Raw genomic sequence first — 22,928 nt, 5'->3', positions numbered from 1 at the left:
TTCCTTGAAACGTTAATCCCATAGCTGCTGCAAAACTATAGTGTGCTAAGTCTACCTGGGGAAAAACTATTTTTACTGCTTGTATTTCTGTGTACAGATATATATATAAAGGTTATCTCCATTTTAAATTATCTGAGAAAGTATCCATCTACTAAGGTAAGATAAAAACTGGTATTGCAAACAAAAAAGTAACAAAGAGAAAACTAGTCCAAGTTCAAAAAAAGGTCACTGTGACCAAACATACCTTGCCATATTGTTTTGATATCACCCCATGAAGTTTTAGATTGTGTTTTCTCCTTTTAAAAAAAAATGCAGTGCCAATTATATTAACTTGATTCTCCAGCTCTCAAATAAGGGGAAGAAGAACATGTTCGTGTGTGTGTGTATACACACACACATACACGAACATGTTCTTCTTTATATAAAAATAAATATACATATTTTTTATATACATACTTTTTTATATATATATACATATATATACACACACACACATGTTCTTCTTATATATATAAAAGGATGGAAATAATATTATCCAGTTAGGTATTTTCCACAAATTAATTAAAACACACACATGCAAAGATACAATAAACACTGTAACAATATTTTAAAGGGATTTGTTTATTTTTGGTTTACAAACAAAGGCACCCAATATTTCTGTTTATGTCTTATAAAAGCTCACAAATTTAGCATTTTTGTTTCAGAATGTCTGTTCCTACAGCAGAAAAAACCATTACAGGAAAATGCAATTTTTCCTGGTCCCAAATTTAAATACTAATACAACTGTTAAGTGAACATGTGGTTTCAAACTGCTCTTCTTCCTATTTAACCAGTCAGAGTACCTCCTGTAACTTGCTACTCAATTCAGTTAATCTAGCTAACTGTATCAAAATACAGTTCCAGTATATTTTTTAATCAAAATCCATTATGTGCAAACACTGGTATGAAAGACTACAACAGAATAAGGTCTTGATACAGAAAAAAAAAATTAGTTTCAGATAGAATTTATAGACTGACCACAGGAAGTGACAAAATTAATGTAAAAAGTGTAGCAGTGAATGTCTTGTCAATTAAATAGGATGACTGATGAGTTTGTGTAAGATACCGACAGTGCACAGGTAATCGTGGTCTCCAAAGATGAAAAAAGTTAGGTTTCTAAAATGGCAAAAAGAGTAGAGACAAAATATCCTTATGGTTAAAGTAATGCTTTACTTCAGTTATTCAATAGAATAAATTTCTAATCAGTTTTATGGACCAGAAATAATCAATTCATTGGCTTTGCAGTCCTCAGTATTCGCAAATCAACATAGAAAGTATCATATATAATAGTTACAAACAATCAAAAATTTTAAGTGAATTGTTTCACAGAAATAAATTTCACAATGTTGATTTTTTTTTTTTTTTTTTTTTTTTGCTAACTTCAGCCACATGCCAGCATGGAAAGGGGGGTGTTACTGGATTGTAGGCACCTCTGGAAAAAAAAAAAAGATTCTACAGTGCAGGAATGATTAAGCATCATTTTGGGTTGAGTATGAGGATTCTTGAGGAGGCAACTACAATGTAATATACCTAAATTTATTTGTTAAAGTGTAACATTTTCAATCACAGAAGCCATAATTTATTTTCAGCCACAGTCAGAGGTCTCTCACACAAGGTGTGGTCCTAGACCATTTAGACTTTTTATCACTAACTTTATATATACATAGGTAATTAAAAAAAAAAGGAATTACAGTTTAACTAGTTATTACAGAATATTTAGCTTCAACAAGGAAGCCATTATCTTTTCAGGATGAGATATACACCTGCAGGAAAGGTGTTCTCTTTAAAGTAAGGTCTTCACAAGAATACCAAAATAAGTTCTTTACACACTTACTCCAAACAGGACAAAAAACTACCAAGGGCAAGTATAGTATAGTTCTTGTGTAATTAAGTTATTATTTGCCTTTTCAAGCAGATGCAAGAACATATTATTCATGTAAAGTATAAAAAGATCATTTTAATGGACAAACACTGGGCAAGGGTGCTGTCAGTGCATCAGTAAGAGGAACATTACAATGTTTCCAACTAGAAGTCTATGCCACGAAAATTTAAAGGGAACTTTATGTGTTGCTTTAAACAGGAATTCCATCTTTTCTTGCATCTGCTATTTTTAAATATTTTCCCTACCAAAACAAATAGACATGCAGAAAAACAAATTTCTTCAGGTTTAACCCTAAGAATTTAAGTTAAATGACAAATGGAGGAACTGCTAATATACTTCTATTTAAAAGCAAGATGCATCTCCCTCTGCCTGTCCAGTGAAATGAGGGTTTTATTGGGGCAAGGAGGAGAAAATGTGCTTACACATTGGCAATTTCCAGGCAAACTTCATAGCTCAGAGAGATTTAAAGTAAAATCCTAATTTACAAAGAATTTGCTAACATTGCTCAAAACTTAAAAATAGGTTTCTCTCTTAATAACCTGCAGTCTGTCCAACTACAATCATCAGTATTATAAATAGCAATTAAGCATATTAAACTCCTTTCAAATACATTTACCTTTTAAAGTCAAAAGTGTAACAATCAAGTGCTGGATCTGCGTTTCTGATAAAATCATTAAAGAAAGAGGATGGTCAATGACTTGTATCTTTTTTCTTCAGGGTTACATTTCCTTTTATCTATTCAATGATGGGATCAACTCTGCTTTCAGGAAAGTAAATTGCTCATGCTGACATAAACACAAGTTGTATGAGGCCAATTCCAAGCACAGAATTGAATCACTGAGCACATTCTGAAGATGAGATCAGACAAAAGACCCTTCAGTAATTAAGGAAGGTTTTTTTTTTTTGTTTTTTTTTTTAAAAGCAAAGTAGTCACCCTTAGCATCCTTACTTTGAGAGGAAGGGAGAAAGTGACAAAAAGTAAAAACAAATTACAGAAGAGTCCTGTGATTTTTTTCCAGGAGATCCATCATCATTTATACAGGTTTTCAACTTGAAAAAAACTCTTTGCAATTTAGAAGGATTTCAAATAAATACATCTACAATAGCTAGCAATTAGTAAGTCAAAATTATCTTGCTCAATGCAGAGTAAAAATTAAAAGAAAAAAAAAAAAAACTTATGTTAAGGCAGATTTCAATCAAATGCATTCCAAATTGCACAGTTATGCTGGTCAGTGGTCTAAAAATGTTTTCCCCAGGTCAAGGAGTTAAAGTTGTTTTAAATGTTTGTCCAATGCCAATTCAACCTGGCACTTGACCATTTTATTTTCTGTTTTCATGGAAATACACACTTAACATTACATATACCATACTGTATATTTCGCACTCCGATTTAAGATGAAATTATGCTTTTACAAAATATGAGATGACTACATGTTACAGGCTTTGTGCAGTTAGACCACCATATGCATAGATGTCCTAATGCTAAATTCTCTTCTTCAATATCTCATAGTACTGGAGGCTCTGAAGTAGGAGAGGAACTTGTAACACAGACTAACCACAAAGTACCAGATGTTTCTTGCCATTTGTGATCTCGCAATAAAGATACGCCAGATCAGGATCACAAGAACTGTATTGAAGCCATAGCGTATATTCCTTAACCTGGGTGGAGGAAAAACAAAAACAAAATAAAACCTTGAGATTGTATCAAGACCTACAAGAAAAAGAATACTCTAGAAAAGTAACTTCTAGTGTAGAATTTAACTTGTTCATCTATTCATCTCTAGATATGAGTGCTATTAAATGCATAACTAGGTAAACCGGTAAGTGAAGGACCAATTAGAGAAGGCTAAGCGTTCACTGCTGAAAAAGAAACACAGGAGAATTAAAGGAACACAGGAGCCTTGTAGCTAACCACTTACTTAACTATACTTCTGCTTTATAGTTGCTTGATAAAACCTCCTAACGTCAGTTAGGGACTGTAATCTATAGGAGGCAGCCATTACCCAAAAAAGGGCAAATGGGCAACACTGTGAACTCCCCTCCTTCTAGCAAGCATGTATTTAAGGCTTCACATATACACAAAAACAGCTCCAACTGCAGCTGATAAAAAAATACACAGGATTTCCCAGCCACAGAACCCAGATCTCCACTGAAATTTTAAATCCATTCCTTTCCAGGGAACCTCCAGTTATATTTAAGGATTAAGAAAAACTAAGTGCCCTTTTAGGGACAGGATGACTTTTAGCAATTTTCGCAGATGTAAAGATAGAAGCCCTGAGACAAGCAACAGAAATCAGATATGCAGATCGCTCAGACTTCTTAGAAACAGAGTAACTTCTTTGGTTCAGTCCCTCATGATAATTTGTATTTTACAGGCAGCTCTATTTAAGGAAAGACTTGCAGCCCTTGTTTTGTTCTATAGGCATGCTGGATGTTATCATAGCCAGACCTTCCTCCGCATAGCTTATTCATGTAAAAAACAGACTAAATTTCCTACATTGCAAATGTAAAAGCCTAGTTTTCTGTTTGAGAAAAGATTCTACTCAGCTTCTTAGAAAAGCCAGATCCCCTAAGTTGCCACTTCTAGTTAATATTCAGAAAATAGAGTCCTCAAACTCTGATTAGCTACAGTAAAGTGCTAAATGGTCACAAAAGAGACTGACTCAATACCTCAGAGTAAAGATATGTTAGAATCTAACCCTCTTGCAACATGATCCCCACATAAACTGGGAGTGAGGATGAAGAGATGCCATTCCAACACAAGACTATTTCTCATGTTATTTTCGGTATGATCCTTTGTACAGAAACAAAGAGTGGCAACTGTATGATAACTCCACTGCATTTCTGAATGGTATCTAAATCCAAAATTAGAAGAAATACCTCTTTAAACTGTCTCCACTGTCACTAAAAATTTTTTCCTTTACAAAGTATATTTGAGTTTTTAAAATTCATTAATCTTTTGTTTGACAAGAGGCAGTCCCCTTTGAGCTACATCATAAGAGAATTAAATAAAAAGCAGTCAGAGTAGACATGCAAGAATTTTGACTCAGTCCTATGGACCCCTTACTTTTTTCAATATTTCTACTATGCTCTTCCACAGTCAATGGCGTCAGTCAAGCCCTATCAAGATTCAGAGGGAATCATTACTTCAAACTAGAATCCCTTCTCTAAAAATCCAAGAAGCCTGCATTCCCATAATAAACTGTCTGCAAATTGTATCTACCCAAAGCTGATTGTTCGTATCCTACTTTATCAGCAAAGCGTCTGTGTGTCGTAAGGTATTAGCGGCATTCAGGCTTATCACGGACCTGAACTGAAACCCATTGTCTTGCCCAAAGATCCGGATTACTTGGTGCTACGCCATGTGCAGTACTTACAGTTATGTTTCAATATGCTATCACAGGTTAACACTGGCAAGCTTGGTCAATATACTAAACACAGATCATACCACACCAACCCACTCTGCAACTGCACAAACTCTTCAAGAGAAGATGAGTGATGACCTAGACTACTACTCCTAGTGCTATCAGGCTTGGAGATAAGAAGCAATGCTGCAGAATGAGATGAGTCATTTTAATTTAATTCTTTAGGACAAATCAAAAAACTTTCATTAACAACTGTCTACAAATCACCCAAGAACAAAGTCACAACTGTGCCACTAATATTCTCGACAGTAAAGATACACTCAAATTGGAGGATTTAAGCTACAGATAGAAGGCTAAGAGAAATCACCTTAGAAGTATTAGCATTACAGTTTCCCGCTTTGAGGTGGAGAGTGCCTGTTTCAAGAGACCACATTGCCAGAACAACGGTGCTTCTTCTATTAAACCTCCTTAACTGAACGAACCACTCTGTTTTACTGTGTGCCTTTTTGCTTTCCAAAAGATGCTCGGGTAAAATCAGAAACCCGTATTTCAGTATATACTAGTGATCAGAGCTATAACCATAATCCGGGAATAATACTGTAACTATTAATACTGCAAACAATTTATGAGAGGCAAAAAACAGAAGAGGAAAGATGACATTTGACTTCTTTATAAAATGCTGCAGACAACTGGACTGGAACAGAATAACTCTGGTGGATCTAAGCAGGTGCTATAACGAACAATTACATCATAAAATGGAAATGTAGTGACTCTGGCAAGGACAGAAAAACAAGTTAATAAAAAAGTTATTATGGAGAAAAAATGTAAATGTAAACTTACTTATTCAAGTGTTTCCTCGCTGCAGGGAGGCCAGACATCTCTTCGTTCAACACATATTTCTTCGTTCCCATACAGTAATTTTCCATGTATTCTGCCCAATGCAGTTGTCGGACATCAAAATTAAATGTCTGCATAAAATAAAGCTTTCACTGTTAGTTACCTAAACACTCACCTATGTTGCATTTGATAATTTAAAGGAAATGGGAAATGCCTTTATATCAAATACTTCCAATTTTTTTTGATGCAAGGAAATTATCTTGTCCTTAATCATAAGAATTATCCAGATTTAGACCCCATTTCTGACTCAACCATCAGCTTCTTATATTCTCTTTCGCCAACTTCAACCAGTTCACGCCTTATTTTTCTCATCAGTAAAATTCTTCCCACAGCTTCTGAGTGCACTGCATTCCCATTTCATCTGTCTATAAGGAATTGCACTCTATTTTGCATTAAGATGTTTTCTTCTAAGTAATAAAATAATTTTAATATGCTACTGAATAAACACACTGTTATGTGCTGAGTTCATTAATTGATAAATGCACAGTTTTTGACTGTACTTATAGTTGTACAACTACATTTAAAATAAGAACCATATGAATATCTTCACCAGGAGAGGAAATCGCTGTGGTAAATTCACAACTCAAGTTTTCCACTGGTGTCTTGATTTCCTCATCTCAAAAGATTCTACAACAGTCGTAAAAGTTCCAATGTAAGACTAAGATTGTCCTAGTGAGTTTTTAACTGTACAAATGTTATTTCAGACAAAAGAATAAGCAAGATTATATTAGGAACAAGAGTCAAGTAAGCAGTTTTATACACTGAAACTGTATTCAGCTTTTCTGTACAGTGAAACTTTATTCAGCTTTATAAAGTTATATATACCCTAAATCCTCATTGTCCATGCTTCCAAATATGCTGCTTAACAACATGCCATGTGTGCTGTAAGATATGATGAATCCCATTCATCCTCTATTCATTTCCATATTAAAACCCAAAACTTCTGAAGACAATCCATCACAATGCATGTTAGTAGTTCGGCATTCCTCATAAGTTAGACTACCACGTATTTCTAGTCATGATATAAAATACACGCATACGTGCTAACCAGATTTTTCTGCCACTCCTAAGTTATCAGAAGCTCTCAAACTTTACCTTTACATTCTTGCTATAATGTTAAGTCATGAAAAATAAAGTTTAAACAGTTATTTCAGCTAGTGCTTGATTTCTCTGTGCACTTTTTTTGAAATTTTAGTAGTATAAGCTATGTGAAAATACTAACAATCTAAAGTTCTGCCTAACTTTTTCCCCCAACTTGAGTGGAGTACTTAAGGAAAAGCCCAAAACCAACACTCCACAAAGGAATCAGCACAAGCGATTCTTGTTGATAAAAGGCTACAGTGCAGTTTTATTTCCAGAAACTTGACCACATCTCCTACTTCGAGACAGTTTACTTCTAAGTTGGAATACTTTTCTTCAACTTAACTATAGAACTAGATTGTAAAATTCACTGAAACATTTGAATAGGAAATCTAGAAACACGTTCCATTCGCCTTTCAGGGCGACTGAAAAATTGTATCTCCAGTCTATATTAGTTTCTTCCATTTGGAGATTACCTTTGTTGCTATCTAGATACACCTGCCAACAGTAACTATGCTGTCCATAATGCAAGACTAATTATTCTAGGCATCAGAGAAAAGGTAGGTGAAAATGATTCTACACTCTGGGCTACAGAATTGCGCTAGATCCTGCCAACACCAGCAATAACATCATCATGGCATCACCATAGCAGAGAAGAAGAGATGAGATTTTATAGCCAGTCATAAGAGTCTGTCTTATAGGAACACTTTTATAAAACGGCCAGTTGTTAAATGGCAAGCTTGCTGTTTCTAAAAGTTCCTACTCTACTCCCCCACAAACCTTTCCTAGATTGCGTGTTCCTACTATGTGCCTTGTGACACTCACTGGACTGAGTTAACACATTAAAAGAGCAGCAAAATCTAAGCCAGCAAGCAGAGCTGGGTAGCCTGCTGCATAATTATGGTCAACATCATATTTCATAGTGCGGTATTTGAACAAGTTGACATGACTTCCCAGAACAGGCCAAGTCAGAAATCAACTCTAGTTCAGGTAGTTCTTGGATAGCGTGCTCTCAAACTACTAGAACACAGTTACCGACAGGGCACAGTTCCACTAGCTCTCAGAGCACAGAATCCCTATTTTAGGAACACCAACCATCAAAATCTAGAAACAAGAGATTTTTCGTATGAGGTCTTTCATTCACTCTTACACGGATCCTGCACTCAACTGAAGTTTTCGTTCTCCCTCAACAATCTACAGGAGTTCTCTGTCATCCTGCTTCTGGTATGCTTTCCTTCCTGCATGGGGCTGTTTTAGTCACACAATGAGAACATACTTCAGAAGAAAAAGCGAGAGAATTTATGCTCACATTTCTTAAATACACATGCTATCTTGCTAGACCATGAAAAGGATATATAAAAGTTGTTACTAGACTAAAACAAAGACAAACAAAAAGGCCACTCAAAACCCATTGCTTGTTCCCAATAAAATAGATAGCGGTCAAGAACTAAAGCCTCATTTTATTTACAATGTAGGCAAAAGTGCAGCAGCTTGACCACTTGTTTGACATATGAAACAACACTTTTCATCATATGATCAGGCCACCCTAAGAGAACCATCTTTTGTAACACATCTCCTTCAAGGGGACCCATGCCCTTCTTCATCTCTAACCATTCATTTCTTCTCTCACTGGTTTGTTTACTGCCTTTATAAAAAGGACTCTTTTTGGAACTGAAGTCATATCACTAATCCAGTTTATAATATGGCCTCATACAAACACACTGGCACAACTGAAAGGATGTGGCAGATCTCCAGAACTGAGTTTGTGCTAGGCTTATTTCAATATTACAAGTAGCATTTCCAGTTCATTTCAAGTCTTAAACCAATAAAGCTTATATTTCACTTCCAGAGTCTCCACACCCACTTCACATAGCTACTTGCCTTTTTGTCTTCAGGGTTTAGCTGATTCATTAGCATAGTCATATTTTCAGTATTCCAGATCCAAGAATTGCTTGTAAAGTACTCTAGTAACATCATGGCCTTATGAAGACGTGTTATTGTTTTCATCATCCTACAGTCCAAGGAATGGTACGTACAGGTTACGACAGTAAAGATTAGTTCAAACAAGGAAAACAGAAAATCAGATCAAAAGTTTCAATACCCTCCACCCTAAGTTAACGTATCCCAACTTGCTCTGTACCCAAAACATGAAAGATTAGATGAACATGATATTTCTGCATATTGCTCAAGATGCTACTGGATTTTGGATATCCAAATTCCAAATGGAATGTGAACTTACTGGACAGCCTGATTTTTTTTTTTTTATTCCTACTTCCCACTGCAATAGTAAGTTTCTTCTCCAGAAAGAGTGACCATCAGAAGACAACGTTTTACCACCTTTTCTTTGTATTTTAGGACAGTGACATAGAATGCATTTTGCTTACTTTTCACCCTTAACCCTACTGCTTCTGCAGCAAAGGGCAAGAAATATTTAAAGGTACAGCTAGCCCACAGCATGTTCTAATAGTTGGCTGATCACTTCTGGGCTACTTCAAAATATGCAGAAATACTTTCTATCATCCTTTATTATGCAGAGGAGGAAACTCTGTAAAAACATCACTTGGAGTACAGAGAAATTATGCTATAAGGATCAATTTGAGCAAGTTTCCCTGTGATCAGACTACCCGAAGGTGGCTCCAAGAATGTAAATTATCCTGTTTCTTCATTGCAAAGTTCTCCGCTTTCCAACAGGAAAATTCTTAAGTGTTACAGTGTTAAAGGAGGTCACTCAAATTGTATGAATACTAATTAGTACCACATAACCTAATGCTATTAAATTCCCGATTTTGAGGCTCAAGGGATTTTTCCATCTCATAGAATTGCTTCCAATTTGATCCTTACAGCAAGATACACTGATTATTTTAAATATAGAGGGAAGGAGGGGAGAACAAAGCAGAACAACCCAGCGCTAATAGGAAATGGCTTTCTGAAAGTAAGGCTTGTTCAAGAAACATAGTAGCAATTAAAAAAAAAAATATATCTCTGAAAGCTGCCTTGGTGCATTCATACTTGTAGGAGGGATATAGCACATAGTCCCAGAAACTCTTCCAAAGAAAGTATTTTGCATTGTATAAGTGTCCCCTACTATTATTAATGGCTGGCAATCTCATTATCTAAGAGAATATCAAAATTGCCTCTTTTTGTTTCTCCTCATGAAATGGAGTAATACAACATGCAGAGACCATTGAAAAAGCAGAGTATATCTGAAGTGGAAAAGCACAATCCCTCCATGGTCATGGACTATTTGAGAGTTGTATTCAAATTTTAGATCACCATCTAATTTCTTTAGTATACATTCATGGATGCTTTCATACACCCGTTTATAGTTTCTCTAGTTTGGCAATGTGGCAGTGGTGGGAGCTTAGTTGAACCAAAATTCCTCTGATTCAAAAGTAATTAAGAATATTGAAGGACTGAACTAAACATCAAAAAAATGGTATGACCTCCCAGCAAGTGTCTTAAGAGTTACATTAAAAAAAAAAAGAAAAAAAAACACAAAAAAAAGACTTTTTGAAGAGAACTAAGAACTTGAAAAGCAAAAAACTCACTGGTCGGGATAGCCAAAAAGACCTCACAGCGAATAGTCCTGGATACAGATAGTGCCAAACTAAACACAGTGGGCTAAATGTTTAGACTCTTCTGCAGAGGCCTGTTCGCTGACAGTCCTAAGATTATTTAACTTATTTGATTTGCACTAGCATGCTTCCCTAGTTTGATGTGTTCTCAAGCTAAGCTGGAAGAGCAGTTGGGTCTAGTTAGACTGCTCCAATTGCTACAGCCTAAGAAAATTTGCACCTAAGAAAAATGCTATACAGTGCAAGCAAAAACTGAGTAAGTAAATGTAGATTTACAGCTTGCCACTAGCCTCTGGCACTGTTTTTAGTTCCTCTTTTTCTGTAAGAACAGAGGCCAATTTAAGCTAAACCTCTGCTAGGAATCTTACTACCTCTGCTTATGGAAGGGGTTTCAGAGCATAGTTAAGCTGATCAAACAGCAGGCTGCTAAAGACAGTCCTTCTACCCTGCCTTAGCTGTAGACTCCCTCTCTCCCTCCATCTTGCACTGGATTTAGTGACTGGCCACAGAATTAGTCGACTCAGTTGATCAATGCCATTTTTTTCTTCTTCATTGCAAGGTTAGTTTCTTGCTATATCAACCAAACGAATCAAGTGACTTCACATTCTCTCATTCACTAGATCTGAGAAGAGTGAAGTGACAAGCACACGTAGCTAAGGGATGGAGGAAGGAGGACTAGCTCTCTTGGTGACAGCTTGTTCGCTTGCACTAAATCAATATAAAACTACACTTCAATTCTCTTTTGCAAAAGATGAAAGAAGTATGGTGAAGTCTTCTTAAATTGATAGATGTCAACAATGAACGTTATTTAGTGGACATTGTGTAGCTCTAGCAGACTAAACTGTAGTAGAGAGACTTCGTAATTTCAGGGGCACCATATTCCTCTTGCAAGTGGAAACGCACAGATGACTCAAAAAAGAATATAAACATACATAGTGAACTTTATCTCTCAACTTGAAGTTTTGAAATATACACTTCACTGGTTGTTCCAGAGATAGCAATTAACTTCATATAAGTAGTAAACATCAAAATCACACATAATTAGTTAATATAGTATCAAACACTGCACCACACTTTCTTCATAAGCGGATTAGCAGGTCTGACTTTTCTGTCTTCGAGAAGATCTGCTGCAGTCAGCAAGTCAGTGTGACAACATGCAAGGCTTTCACCTATACTATGTAGAATTTTGCCTCTGTTAGCCAGTCCTTATTGTCATTAGCACAAAACCATTAAAAAGATCAAGAAGTATGTCATAGGAATTAAAAGTGTTAAGCAACAGTTAAACAAATCAAGCATCCATAATTTCAGTGACCATGTTTCTATATGAGACAATAAAAAGCAGCCTGGCTGCATTGCAGCTATGACTACATTCTGAAAGTCTTTCACGCAAGCTATTGTCTCCAAGTTAAAACCAGTTTTGATGCCAAATGCAAACTGATTCAGTGAATCTATGGGTTGCCAATATGCAAGTCTCTACACAAGTATTACAAAGACAATTTAGAAGATTTTTTTTTAAAAGATTCTTTTAAAAATGCATCAGATAAGCTTTCAGATTTGTCAAATGACACACATTTTCATTTGGCTGTACATATTGACATATGAGACATTGGAATTCTTATCTTCCTAGCAACTCTGTGGTTCCTGTAAGTGGATGCAACTTTAAAAAGTGTTTCCAAGAACAAAAAAAAAAAAAAAGATATTAATATATTCAGTAAAAGGGTACTTCCTCATTCATTACTGGTTTGCAACAGAGTAACTATGTGAAGGGTGCTTCATGTTATGTTCTAAGAAATTTTAATTCAGGTCATATATATGAAATGATCTCTTCACACCTCCTCACACACATCAACTACACTTTCATTTCAGCTTTTTAAAAAGCAGTAACAGAAACTTAATTGCTGGAGAAATCCCTAAATTAAAACCTTAACTTAATGCCACATTCTGTTTTTCCAGAGTTACTGAAAAGATGTGCTGGGTTAATGTTTAAGGGCTTTAAGACTTCAAAGACACTGAACTGCTTTTAATAAGATATGGTTCTGTTGTGCTAAGCACTGTGCAAAGTTACAAGAGAGAACTATACCTTAAAATTAACTAGATAATTAATAAGCTTTGCTATGCAAGTATGTAGATTTCTTAGTATGTATGGCAAGCTACTGACAACGCTATCCTTAAACCTGAATGCTACAGATCATCACTGCTATTTATGTATTGCCCAACATTATAAAAGTCCGTTATGATGTATAATATACAAATTCCTCATTGTGCCATTCAATCCTTATAGCATATGTTCTTTCTACGTAATTTGGCACACACATTATTTCTTCCTTCCCTTTATACTGTTAATATTAACAGATTTTTTAAAATTTTCTCATGAGAAATTCAAGAATATACCACTGTATGCAAAATCAGAAAGTCTACTGCACTAAAAGCCAGTGTTTTAAGTACTTCCACAAGTAAGGTGCACAAGAATGATTTGATATGGCAGAAACATTTCAAATTACAAATTTTCAAAAACTCCTCGAACAGATTTTTTTTGTTATGAACATATTCCTTTAGTTCTGAAGAGTCATAGCCCTAAATCTAGTTCTTACACTTGTTAGATGTTTCTCATTCACTGACATAGTACGACAGCCTGACAGTATGATAGTAGTGCAGTTAAACCTACACAGTAATGACATTTCTTGGGATTTTTCTCCATGGTATGCAATAAAGACATTAGAAAATAAGTGTATTCAGACCTAGCACAGAGAAGACAGGCTATTGACGATATGAAGTCAAGAGTCAGCACGGTATTTCAGTCTGACTGTGCAGATTTTACCCCTTTCTTTTACCACACTGTTAAAGTTTTCTTGCTAAATTGTGGTGGAAAAAATTCATGTTTTAAATTAAGCTAGCCCTCCTTCACTCAGAACAATGTTGTGATGAGCCAGAATCTCTAACAATGTTTCCAATGCTTCAGAAGTTTCCTAATGCGTGCTACCTGGTAATTAAAACCATGGGCCAATTGTACTGAATGACCATAGCCACAGCAGTAAACCTTATACCAGTACCATCTACAGCCGCTCAGAAAAACGGACTTTCAGAGTATTTTGAGACAGAAAATTAATAATAATAAACAGATCAAGAGTAACATCAGGCTCCTAAGTTTCTTTCTATTATTAAATAACCCATGGAGCCCATTAGGATTTAACACTGCATGTTTTGCTTGTATCTACATATTAATTTCCTTCTATTGCTCCCATTGTGCGATCCTGTTAAAATTTTTTTTTTTTTTAAATACAGAACAAAAGAGCACTACATAATAAAAGCTATATTCCTGTAAATGGGCTGGGTATCAAAATTAAAAGCTTTTCTTCAAACGTCTCAATAAAGTGCATTGGAGCAACTTTAGCAATCTGAACAATCACTTTTTCTTTCAGTTGAATTTCCCATCTTTCTTCCAAACTGGAAATTTTGTGCATAATAATAAACTCACCCACCTACGACTAACCTAAATTAACCACTACTAGGAGTAATCATATCAGTAATACTTCACAGGCTAGAAGATACATACTTAATGTTACTAATTGTACTAGTACTGATTATAGTTCTCAATTCCATCTTTGGACGTCAAATAAGAATTCCAGAAAAGGCAAACGAGATTTACAATATAACATTGGAAATGTCAAGACTATAAAAGTTTCCTAAACAACACTATTATTCATAGCCTTGTTTTACTCCCTCTGGTCAAAGTTGAACTCCTACTGGTCAAATACTTAAAAGACTAAACTCCTTTCCATGACTGACAAGATTCTAACGGTATTCAATTACTTTCTAATCATTTGAAAGGTAGCAGGTTGGCATTTATAGTATAATTTTTAGTAAGTGATGAAGTCTTCACATCTGTCAGAGAATTTATATCAGTTTTTACTAATAACGCATTCAGCACCTTTTTTTGATCTGAAGAGCTTGTGATTTTTTCATGTGGGGATATTCCTACACAGGCATGCTCTCCTGTCACTGCTGTTACTGTGAGCATTACACTATTGAGCCGGCTTAGAACAACAGAACCCAGGGCAGTTTAGAAGAGTTCTCTTACAAACCATTTACGAGGCTTCCTTTTAGTGATCCAGTGCCAAGTCCTTTTTACACTCCTTGTAAGACAGACCTAGACTACGGGACAATGAATGAGTGCTCACTTATGTTAATACACTGTCAACACAGTGGAGATTTGATGAAGTCTGAAGACAAATACTTTTGAAAATTTAATATATGCAATGAGTTGAGATCATATGACTTGGCAAACCTGGAAAAAAGTGACACCTTATATTCCGTCTATGTAATTTAGTTTAGCTTGCTTAGAGTTCTGCCATTTTCCCACTTAAGAGGTTAGCCACAGTGTAAACATTATAAACTGAATGGAATCTGGAGATGATACAAAACAATCAGATCAAGTTGTATCATCTATAGGAATAATCCACATTTAACCTCCTTTCCCCTTCCATTTTCAGTTTATAATAGCAATAACAATCTTAGTGCAAGTCACTCCCTAGAGTTTAATGACTGACTAGGATTCTGTCCTGAGACATCTCAGTCAACACTATTCTGCCAATCATTAATCTTAGAAACTCAGTCACTGGATTGTTATTGCTTATAGTTAGTAAATCTGGATAGTGCCCATGCCATGTCTTCTTCACAAGTCTCCACCACCTTATCAGCAAGTATTTTTAGACTTCTCCTTCTTACCATGGTTTATGACCTGTCAATCTGAGCAAAAGATCGTGCAATAATGCAGGCAGTATATGGCTGACTGTAGTCCAATATTGACACAAGAGGGGGTTGGAACATAAACTAATATTAGGGCACCTTACTGCACATTCTAATGGATTTGTCTTGAAATTCAAATTTAGGTGGTATTCTGTAGGAAAAAATAAGGATCAGCATATTTTGAATATTTATGAATCAAGAATGAACATCATTTGTTAGGTCTTGTATCCTGTTTACCTTGACTATTCAAACCCCCAAACAAGTAAAATATCCAACAAAAACATCCTCATTTTTGCTATAAAGTTTAAAGTCACTTCCCATTCAAGGACCTATTTTCAGAAAAGAAGGCTGAATTTTAGTCACAAAGCATTCAAGGGGAAAAAAGTCAATATACATCATAGTGTAATAGCTTTGTTTAAAAGTCAGAGGAACAGATAAGACAGAGCTAGTCACCATTACCTTGGGCTTCTTCCAGTAATCCTGAGGTAGATATCATACAGGAATGCTGGGGCCTTATGGCTTACAGCAATCCAGTAATGATATAAAAGGTGATTGGAAGTTAGATTTACATTGGGCCGTCTGAAGGCCTGTTCGAGAGGATTCCTCTTGAAAGTAGAAATTACATGGTATTCTGAGAAAGAAAAGTTGTGTAACAGCTTTGATAATAACCATGTAAAATGTAATGGTTTTCAAAGTACATTACAGTGTACAATATTCACCTTCAGTATGTTAAGTAACCACCCTAACTTTTCTACCATCCACAGAAACTAAAACAGTTATAAACTTTTAACCTGAAATACTGTTAAACTGGTTCTTAGTACATCAAGAGGTCTTTTATGCCTTCTTCGTTTTTAGTATAGTGTTTTACTGTAGCTTCTCTCTTTCTGTTCCTCTTCCCTACCTTAGAAGTTTTTAATTCCAAAAACTCATAGCAGTTTCAGTTTACATAGCACATAGAGCTATATAAAACAAAATATTCCACTACATTTCATAGAGAATGCTATCCTAATCTTTCACATGAATAATTTAAAAACAGATTTAGAACTTGACAAGCAACTGAACTGCATTTCAAAAGATAACAAATTATTCATATTTAAACATTTTTTAAAATCCCAGTGGAACTCCCATTGAGGCCTAAAAATGCTGTACGTAGAAGATATGCAGGATCAGACTCTTAAATAGTTACGTGGAAATTCACTTCATCTTTCTAATTCATCTCTAAAATTTTATGTTGTTTCTTATAGAAGTATTTAAATATCCCAATTAAAAGAGGGATATAAATGAGGTCCGTAGTTTTCCCAGTCTGCCTGAAACAATAAAGCTTATAAATGTAGATCCATATAAAATGGGCAAAAGTAAATAAAAAGCATGAAGAAAGTAGTCAAGAGAAATAAAAAGGACTTAAGTATTTAAATGACAGAAAATTAATCTAAACTTAACAAGTCTATTTCTGGAAAAAAAAAAAAAAAAAAAACTAATACACATTACCATGCCAGTGAGCTTGCATTGTGATTTATAATAAACACTATTACAAAGCTTTTGGCATGTGAGTTTCATTTTAGCCAGGATATTTAAGAGCTGAAAATAGGTGGCCATACTTTCTTAAAGATAATTTTTTCCTCTGCATGAACAGTTGATGTCTCATGTAACTATCTGAACACTAAAAAAGCCACCCCAAGCAAGAATTACCTTAAGCTAAAAACAACAAAAAGCTACGCAAGTGCAAAACTATTGTCGTACCTCTCAATTATGCAGCTGTACAAAACGCACCTACTTTTGGGCTATTTTTCCAGATATATTTAGTAAAATTGGCACCCACCATCACTACTGCTCCTCTGAGCAATGCTTTTCTCTATAACTTTCCCACACATGGCAGGCAGATTAGGTTGTGGCAGTACCAAGCAGAAAATCAGTTCTCACATATTTTACGTGATAATGGCATTTAAAAAACATAAACAAAGTTAAACAGTTGTAATGCTACAAGGAGGGACAACTAATAGTAGAAGAAAATGAAAGCGCAACATACTGCAAGATTGAGAGGTATGGCTGTTATACCAGTTTAAACATAAAAACCAGTATGATCTAAGGATTAGCGCCTGTGCTTTTATTACTTGTTCTTCTATTACTTATTCTTCTATTAAAGCTTATAAAAAAGAAGTATGGCATACCAACTTCACCCCAGTGGAAAGGGTTGGTGCCACCTGTTGTACAGTTATATACCATGACATTTCTTGGTCTGAGAAAAAAAAAAGAAAAAAAAAAGAACAAGTTAAAGAACAAGCAAGCTTTTAAAAACAAAGACAAATACATACTCAGAGTGATTCTTTCCCTTAACAGCATCACTTAAAGCAAAAAATGTCAGTATAATCACTTTAGGTTTTTTGCTTCCTACATCCTTCCAATATTTTATCCTTCCTTAACTATCCTTCCTTAGCTTCCTTAACTATTACATTTCCTTTCTTTCAGAGGAGGCTTTGCCCACATTGACCATAACAAGGACTAGGAAGGAATTTTCAGGAATAGCGTGTAAAACAGTATTAGGAGATGATATCTTCCTCCTCGTTATTAACTGTTGGCCATTAGCAACCTGTAACATGAGGAAGTTACAGGTTGAGGGACTAATTGCTGTGAGAACCTTAGATTCCTTTATCCTGTGGGAATAGCAGGATAAAGATTAGCATTAAATAGCAGACTGCTTTATCAAAATACATAGTATCATCACTTCAGCGTACTAACACTCTGTATTGTCACCTGCTATACCTATTAACTCCAGAATACCAGGCTGCAGCCAGGGTTGCATTGACAACAACATCTACTGGAACAAGATCTGCTACTGCACTGTTGGAGGCTCTCATTGTTCGAAGAATTCCTTTTCCTGCCTTAAAGAACAAAAAAAGAAGACAGAAGACCAACCAGTAAAATACATGAAGCTTTGCTGCCTTCCAAAGGGGTGAAAAATCTGTAACTATATTCAAACATTTACTTACAGCAATGAAAAGACCACTAGGTCCATTGAAGTTATCAATCCATCCCTATCAAGGAGAGGGAAGGAAAAAAGAATTTGGTCAGAGCGCAATGAATTTAGCAGTTTTAAGAGAAAATTTGACAAGTTTCCACAAATACATGGCAGCTGGGGGGAAGACAGGAGGGATTCTGCTTTCCACATCTTTAAATAAAGTTCTTCTACAGGAAAAACTTCGTGGTATAACAAGTTATTATAACTCGGACAAGATATCTATCTGTAACCTCACTAATCCCTCAAAGTGAGTTGCTGGCTTCTTTATTCTTAGCAAATATACTGCAAATCATTTTTTGTACAATATATTTATGTTGAAGGTATTCAAATTTACCTTTAAAAGTGTTTTCCTAGACTAACTTCTAGCAACTCACAGGAGATGGATAAGCAGTTTTATTACCAGTTATTAGGTTTGCCTTGCATTTTCCAAAGCAGAAGACATTTTCTCTCAACTTTAATGCCAACATTTAGACATCACAAATTCATTGTTTGATGTATATATACATTGTACATATTCAAAAAAGTATACAAGGTCAATTATATGGGTTTAAGTACTTGAGAAATATTCAATCTTGAATTGGCAAAGCTATTCCAACACCAATTTCTTATACTGGAGGAAGCATACAGCATATATGCTATAGATCGATACAGCATATGGTATATAAAACTTATGCCTCCCCCAAAGCTTATAGGGCTTGGCTAAAAGAAGCAGAGCCAAAACATTTCTATGTCCTGCAGTCCACAGTCTCCTTAGTGATGTGCTGCTATTGACATACCAAAGCATCCGCGGAAAAGTAGACAGATAAAAAACACATCCAGGATCAGGAAGTAAAAAGATGATAAATAATTATTTCATATGCTTTTTAACAAACTTCTTAATCTGCCCACTGACAGAAATATATTCTTCTATGATTAGAAGTAATTTATCCTCTAATCTTCCCACATAAGAATACTGTATTTGACAGCTTTTATACCAGAGTTGTTAGCTGGAAGCAACTAAGCTGCAGCTTCAAAATCTAAAGGGCTTTCCTGCACGTGGGTCACTACATACACAGGCTGTTAGCATATACTACAGCTTACAAGCAAGATACTCAATTGAAAACTCAATGACTTACAGGAAAAGGCTCCTTCCAGCTAGCACCAACAATAGATGGCCTTATAATGGCTGTGTTTAATTTTGCACCTTCTTGCTGTACTACATATTCGGCTAAAGCTTTCGTGTATGTGTAAGTATTGGGCCTGTCACCTATCAGTTTAGGAGTAATATCATCCACTAGCCCATCATCCATCCACCTAAAGAAACAAAAAAGAAGAGGCAAGTGTAAATAACTGCATGCTGTTCCAATGGAAGGAAAAAAAAAAGAAAGAAATATGCAAAAAGGAAGACCAAATAAATACAAATACTCCTGAAAATAATTTTAAAATCTAGTCTTTTCTTCAAAAAACCATCCATGACAGAACTCAAAGCATCAGCATTCCACTAGAAGATGAATAAGCATAGAGGAGCAAGAAATTCTGCAAAGAAATTTAGGCAAATATTAACAACTCCATTCAGTATTACACGTTTCTGCAACAATCAGAGTATCTTACGTTAAATCACCAAATTTTAAAAGTCAGCTTCATTTTCAGAACTTAAAACCAACTCCTACTGAGATACTGACATATCTTTCTACTTGAAAAAGGTTAAAGGTTATAAAATATTTCTATAAGCATTTGCATACCAAAGAGTAAGCGTCCATAAACAGTTTATCCCGAGCTAAGCTTTGAAACTATATGGCTTCCTAAAGTGCCATTCATGGTGGGGGTGGCGGGGAGGAACCCGGTCCTTTTAAACTGAAGGCTGATTTCAATAGAGGCAATAAAAAAATCAAGTTTAACAGAACCAGTTTGTTACTCATTTTGATTGTACACTACTAGTTAAATTAAGGTAGCAACTACATATTTATAACTGTTCGAAAAAGAGAGCTTGAGTAAGAAAATTAAGAACACTTATACTTGTGTTACTCCACAGCAGCATAAAGATGGATTAGCAACATTAGCACCATCTTGCAGAAAACTATGTTTATACTGACTTTATGTTCATCTTGCTTCAAATTAAAGCATAAAACCTAAGCATTTGAAAGTAAATGCTCAGAACAGAAACCTTTCACCAGAATATGTGGCTAGTTCCAAAACCCTTTTGGAAATATTTTCTAGAAAATATCCTAGAAAGCAAATACATTTATGAATGAGGCTGGGTATCAAAGATTTTTTTTTTTCTTTCTTATTAGATAGGATAAAAGTTACTATGCGTTTTTCCCCCCCTCTTCTAAAAAAGAAAAAGGATACAGTCTGAACTGAAAACAAAACCAATTTCTCAAAAACAACAAAAAAGAGATAAGAGTTGCATGCTCATTGTCCACCGGCATGCAACCCGTGAAGTATACACTATTTACTTTTTTTGCACAAGTATTTAATTTATCATGCACCTACTATAGAGCAAATACTGAATTCACCTGCAATAATCCTAACTCCGCCAACTAAATTCTCAAAGGTGAAAATGCAGACTTAGCAAGTTAATTGTCTTCGGGACACAGGTAGTGAGCTCCTCAGTTAGCATTATGTAATCTAGGAAGTGATGCCACCAAAAGCAAGTCCCAGCTGCACTATAAGCAAACCAGCACTTCCACTTTTGTACTTCCACTTTTGTGTAAGTGATCACATACCCATGCAGTGGGCTCGATCAGAGGGCTGACGAGACAGCCCAGCCCCAGTGTCTTCTCCTTGACCTGATTTGCCCTGTGACTGAACAAGCTCTAGAGCCAAGAGACAGATGGCAGTGAGAAAAATCCTCCTAGTGACAGCCCACAGAAGCTCAGCTAAACCTACTACGACAATGAAGGCTTAGACAATGACTTTATGATTTAATCAACTAGCAAGCAACATGGCAAATAGCTTCCTGCCTCAAGTTCCTACATAATATGATTAGCTTTTTTAAAATGATGAAATTTGCCTTTCAAAAGGTGAATTTTATTCAGTCTTGTTACAGCCCCATTTCCACATCTTTTCCAACATACCTAGCTATTAATCAGCAGCTAATTAGAAGGAGCCTTGAGAGCTCAAGTACAGTTCAATAAGGTCAGAGGAGTTAGTCTATAAGCTTCTGTCAAAAAAGTTTCTTGTAACACCTAAAAAGATCTATGTTGACAAAAGTTAATGTTAAGATACGTTGGAGGTTGTATTTGCATGTTTAACAGCAATGCAGTAGAATGTTCCATCATTTTTCCCATTGTAGTTCCTTTATGTAATTGTAGAAAAATTCAGATAGCATAAGAGTTAGAAATAGAAAAATAGGCAACAGTAAAAACATTAAGAGGTGGCAGGACCACCTTAGGGCTTAGGTTACAGGACCTCAAGTTCATTTCCAAAGGACAACTAGAAATCTCTTGAAATCCATTTCCCCTTAACAAGGGAAATTCAGATTTTCCTAATGTGTTAGCTACCGATTAGTTTTGAATAAAATACAGTTATCTACACTAGCAGTGAGTTTTCAATTTTCAGTTTCTTCTGACATTATTCACCTTGTTTCTCTTAGTAAGATGTTGCAGATTCATCTTGTTTTCCAATTCATTAAGCTGTTTCGGTCTAAAGTTGTAGTAACCTCCAGTCATAGCACATGAGCCTAACCAAGATATGCATCCTAAACTATTGCTATTTTGGCACTCACCCCATCAGACTAAGGCTTGGATTTTATTTGCTTCAGTGACCTAACACGTTAGCCACATAACTGGAGTTCACTCAACATATTTTGATTCTTATTCACTAATCAATGCAACATGCATCACACTCTTTATGATGTCAAGTTTAGGGGTGGTGGGAATGGACACACATTATGAGCACAAACGTGTTTGTCAGTGTCTGTCAGCTGTAGGCTAGAGAGATCATTCCAAAACAAGTTTCTGAAGCTTTGCTTCTGTATAGCATGTTATTGCAATGGGTTTTAAAAAGAGAGACAGCTGTCCAAGCCCAAACCAATGATTTTTCAGTTGTGTTTATTCTGCTTGTGAAAAGAAAAAAATAGACAAAATAAAACTATTTCAGAATATGTCCTTTGAAAGTTTGTTTCCTGTGAAACTTGTTTAAACAATTTATCTCAGTATGCAATCCTAGTAGTAGTGCATTTGCTTTTTCATATTACCTCCACTTCTATAACAAAGTAAGGAAGACATTGCTTTTCAACTGATTACTTTCAGTTTCATACTTACAAGAGAAAATATTTGTATGACAGGAAAGAAGGGAGAGAGCAATTTAGATGAGATATTATCTGATTAACGATATGTAATAAACTC

General features: G+C 35.4%; 1 protein-coding gene across 13 annotated transcripts in view; it reads right to left on the bottom strand.

Moving 5' to 3' along the window:
• Positions 1–1,191: 1,191 nt before the first annotated feature.
• Positions 1,192–22,928, bottom strand: part of FAR1 (fatty acyl-CoA reductase 1) — a 39,294-nt gene continuing 17,557 nt past the window's right edge. For 5 of the 13 annotated variants that reach the window (XM_068945155.1, XM_068945160.1, XM_068945157.1 and 2 more), the window contains 8 exons: positions 19,716–19,893; positions 18,572–18,616; positions 18,336–18,463; positions 17,753–17,820; positions 16,044–16,215; positions 9,145–9,274; positions 6,127–6,254; positions 1,414–3,580 (listed from right to left, as the gene is read on the bottom strand). In XM_068945155.1, the coding sequence (XP_068801256.1) occupies positions 3,418–3,580; positions 6,127–6,254; positions 9,145–9,274; positions 16,044–16,215; positions 17,753–17,820; positions 18,336–18,463; positions 18,572–18,616; positions 19,716–19,893 (1,012 nt within the window). In that variant the 3' untranslated portion in view covers positions 1,414–3,417. Of the gene's footprint in view, positions 3,581–6,126; positions 6,255–9,144; positions 9,275–15,563; positions 15,736–16,043; positions 16,216–17,752; positions 17,821–18,335; positions 18,464–18,571; positions 18,617–19,715; positions 19,894–22,928 lie in introns of all 13 variants that reach the window. The other 8 variants (XM_068945162.1, XM_068945164.1, XM_009680168.2 and 5 more) reach the window with 4 other exon arrangements.

Source organism: Struthio camelus, chromosome 5, assembly GCF_040807025.1.
Source record: "Struthio camelus isolate bStrCam1 chromosome 5, bStrCam1.hap1, whole genome shotgun sequence".
NCBI classification, from domain to species: Eukaryota; Metazoa; Chordata; class Aves; order Struthioniformes; family Struthionidae; genus Struthio; species Struthio camelus.
Note: the sequence above shows the minus strand (reverse complement) of the source record. Positions and strands in the feature narration are given on the sequence as shown.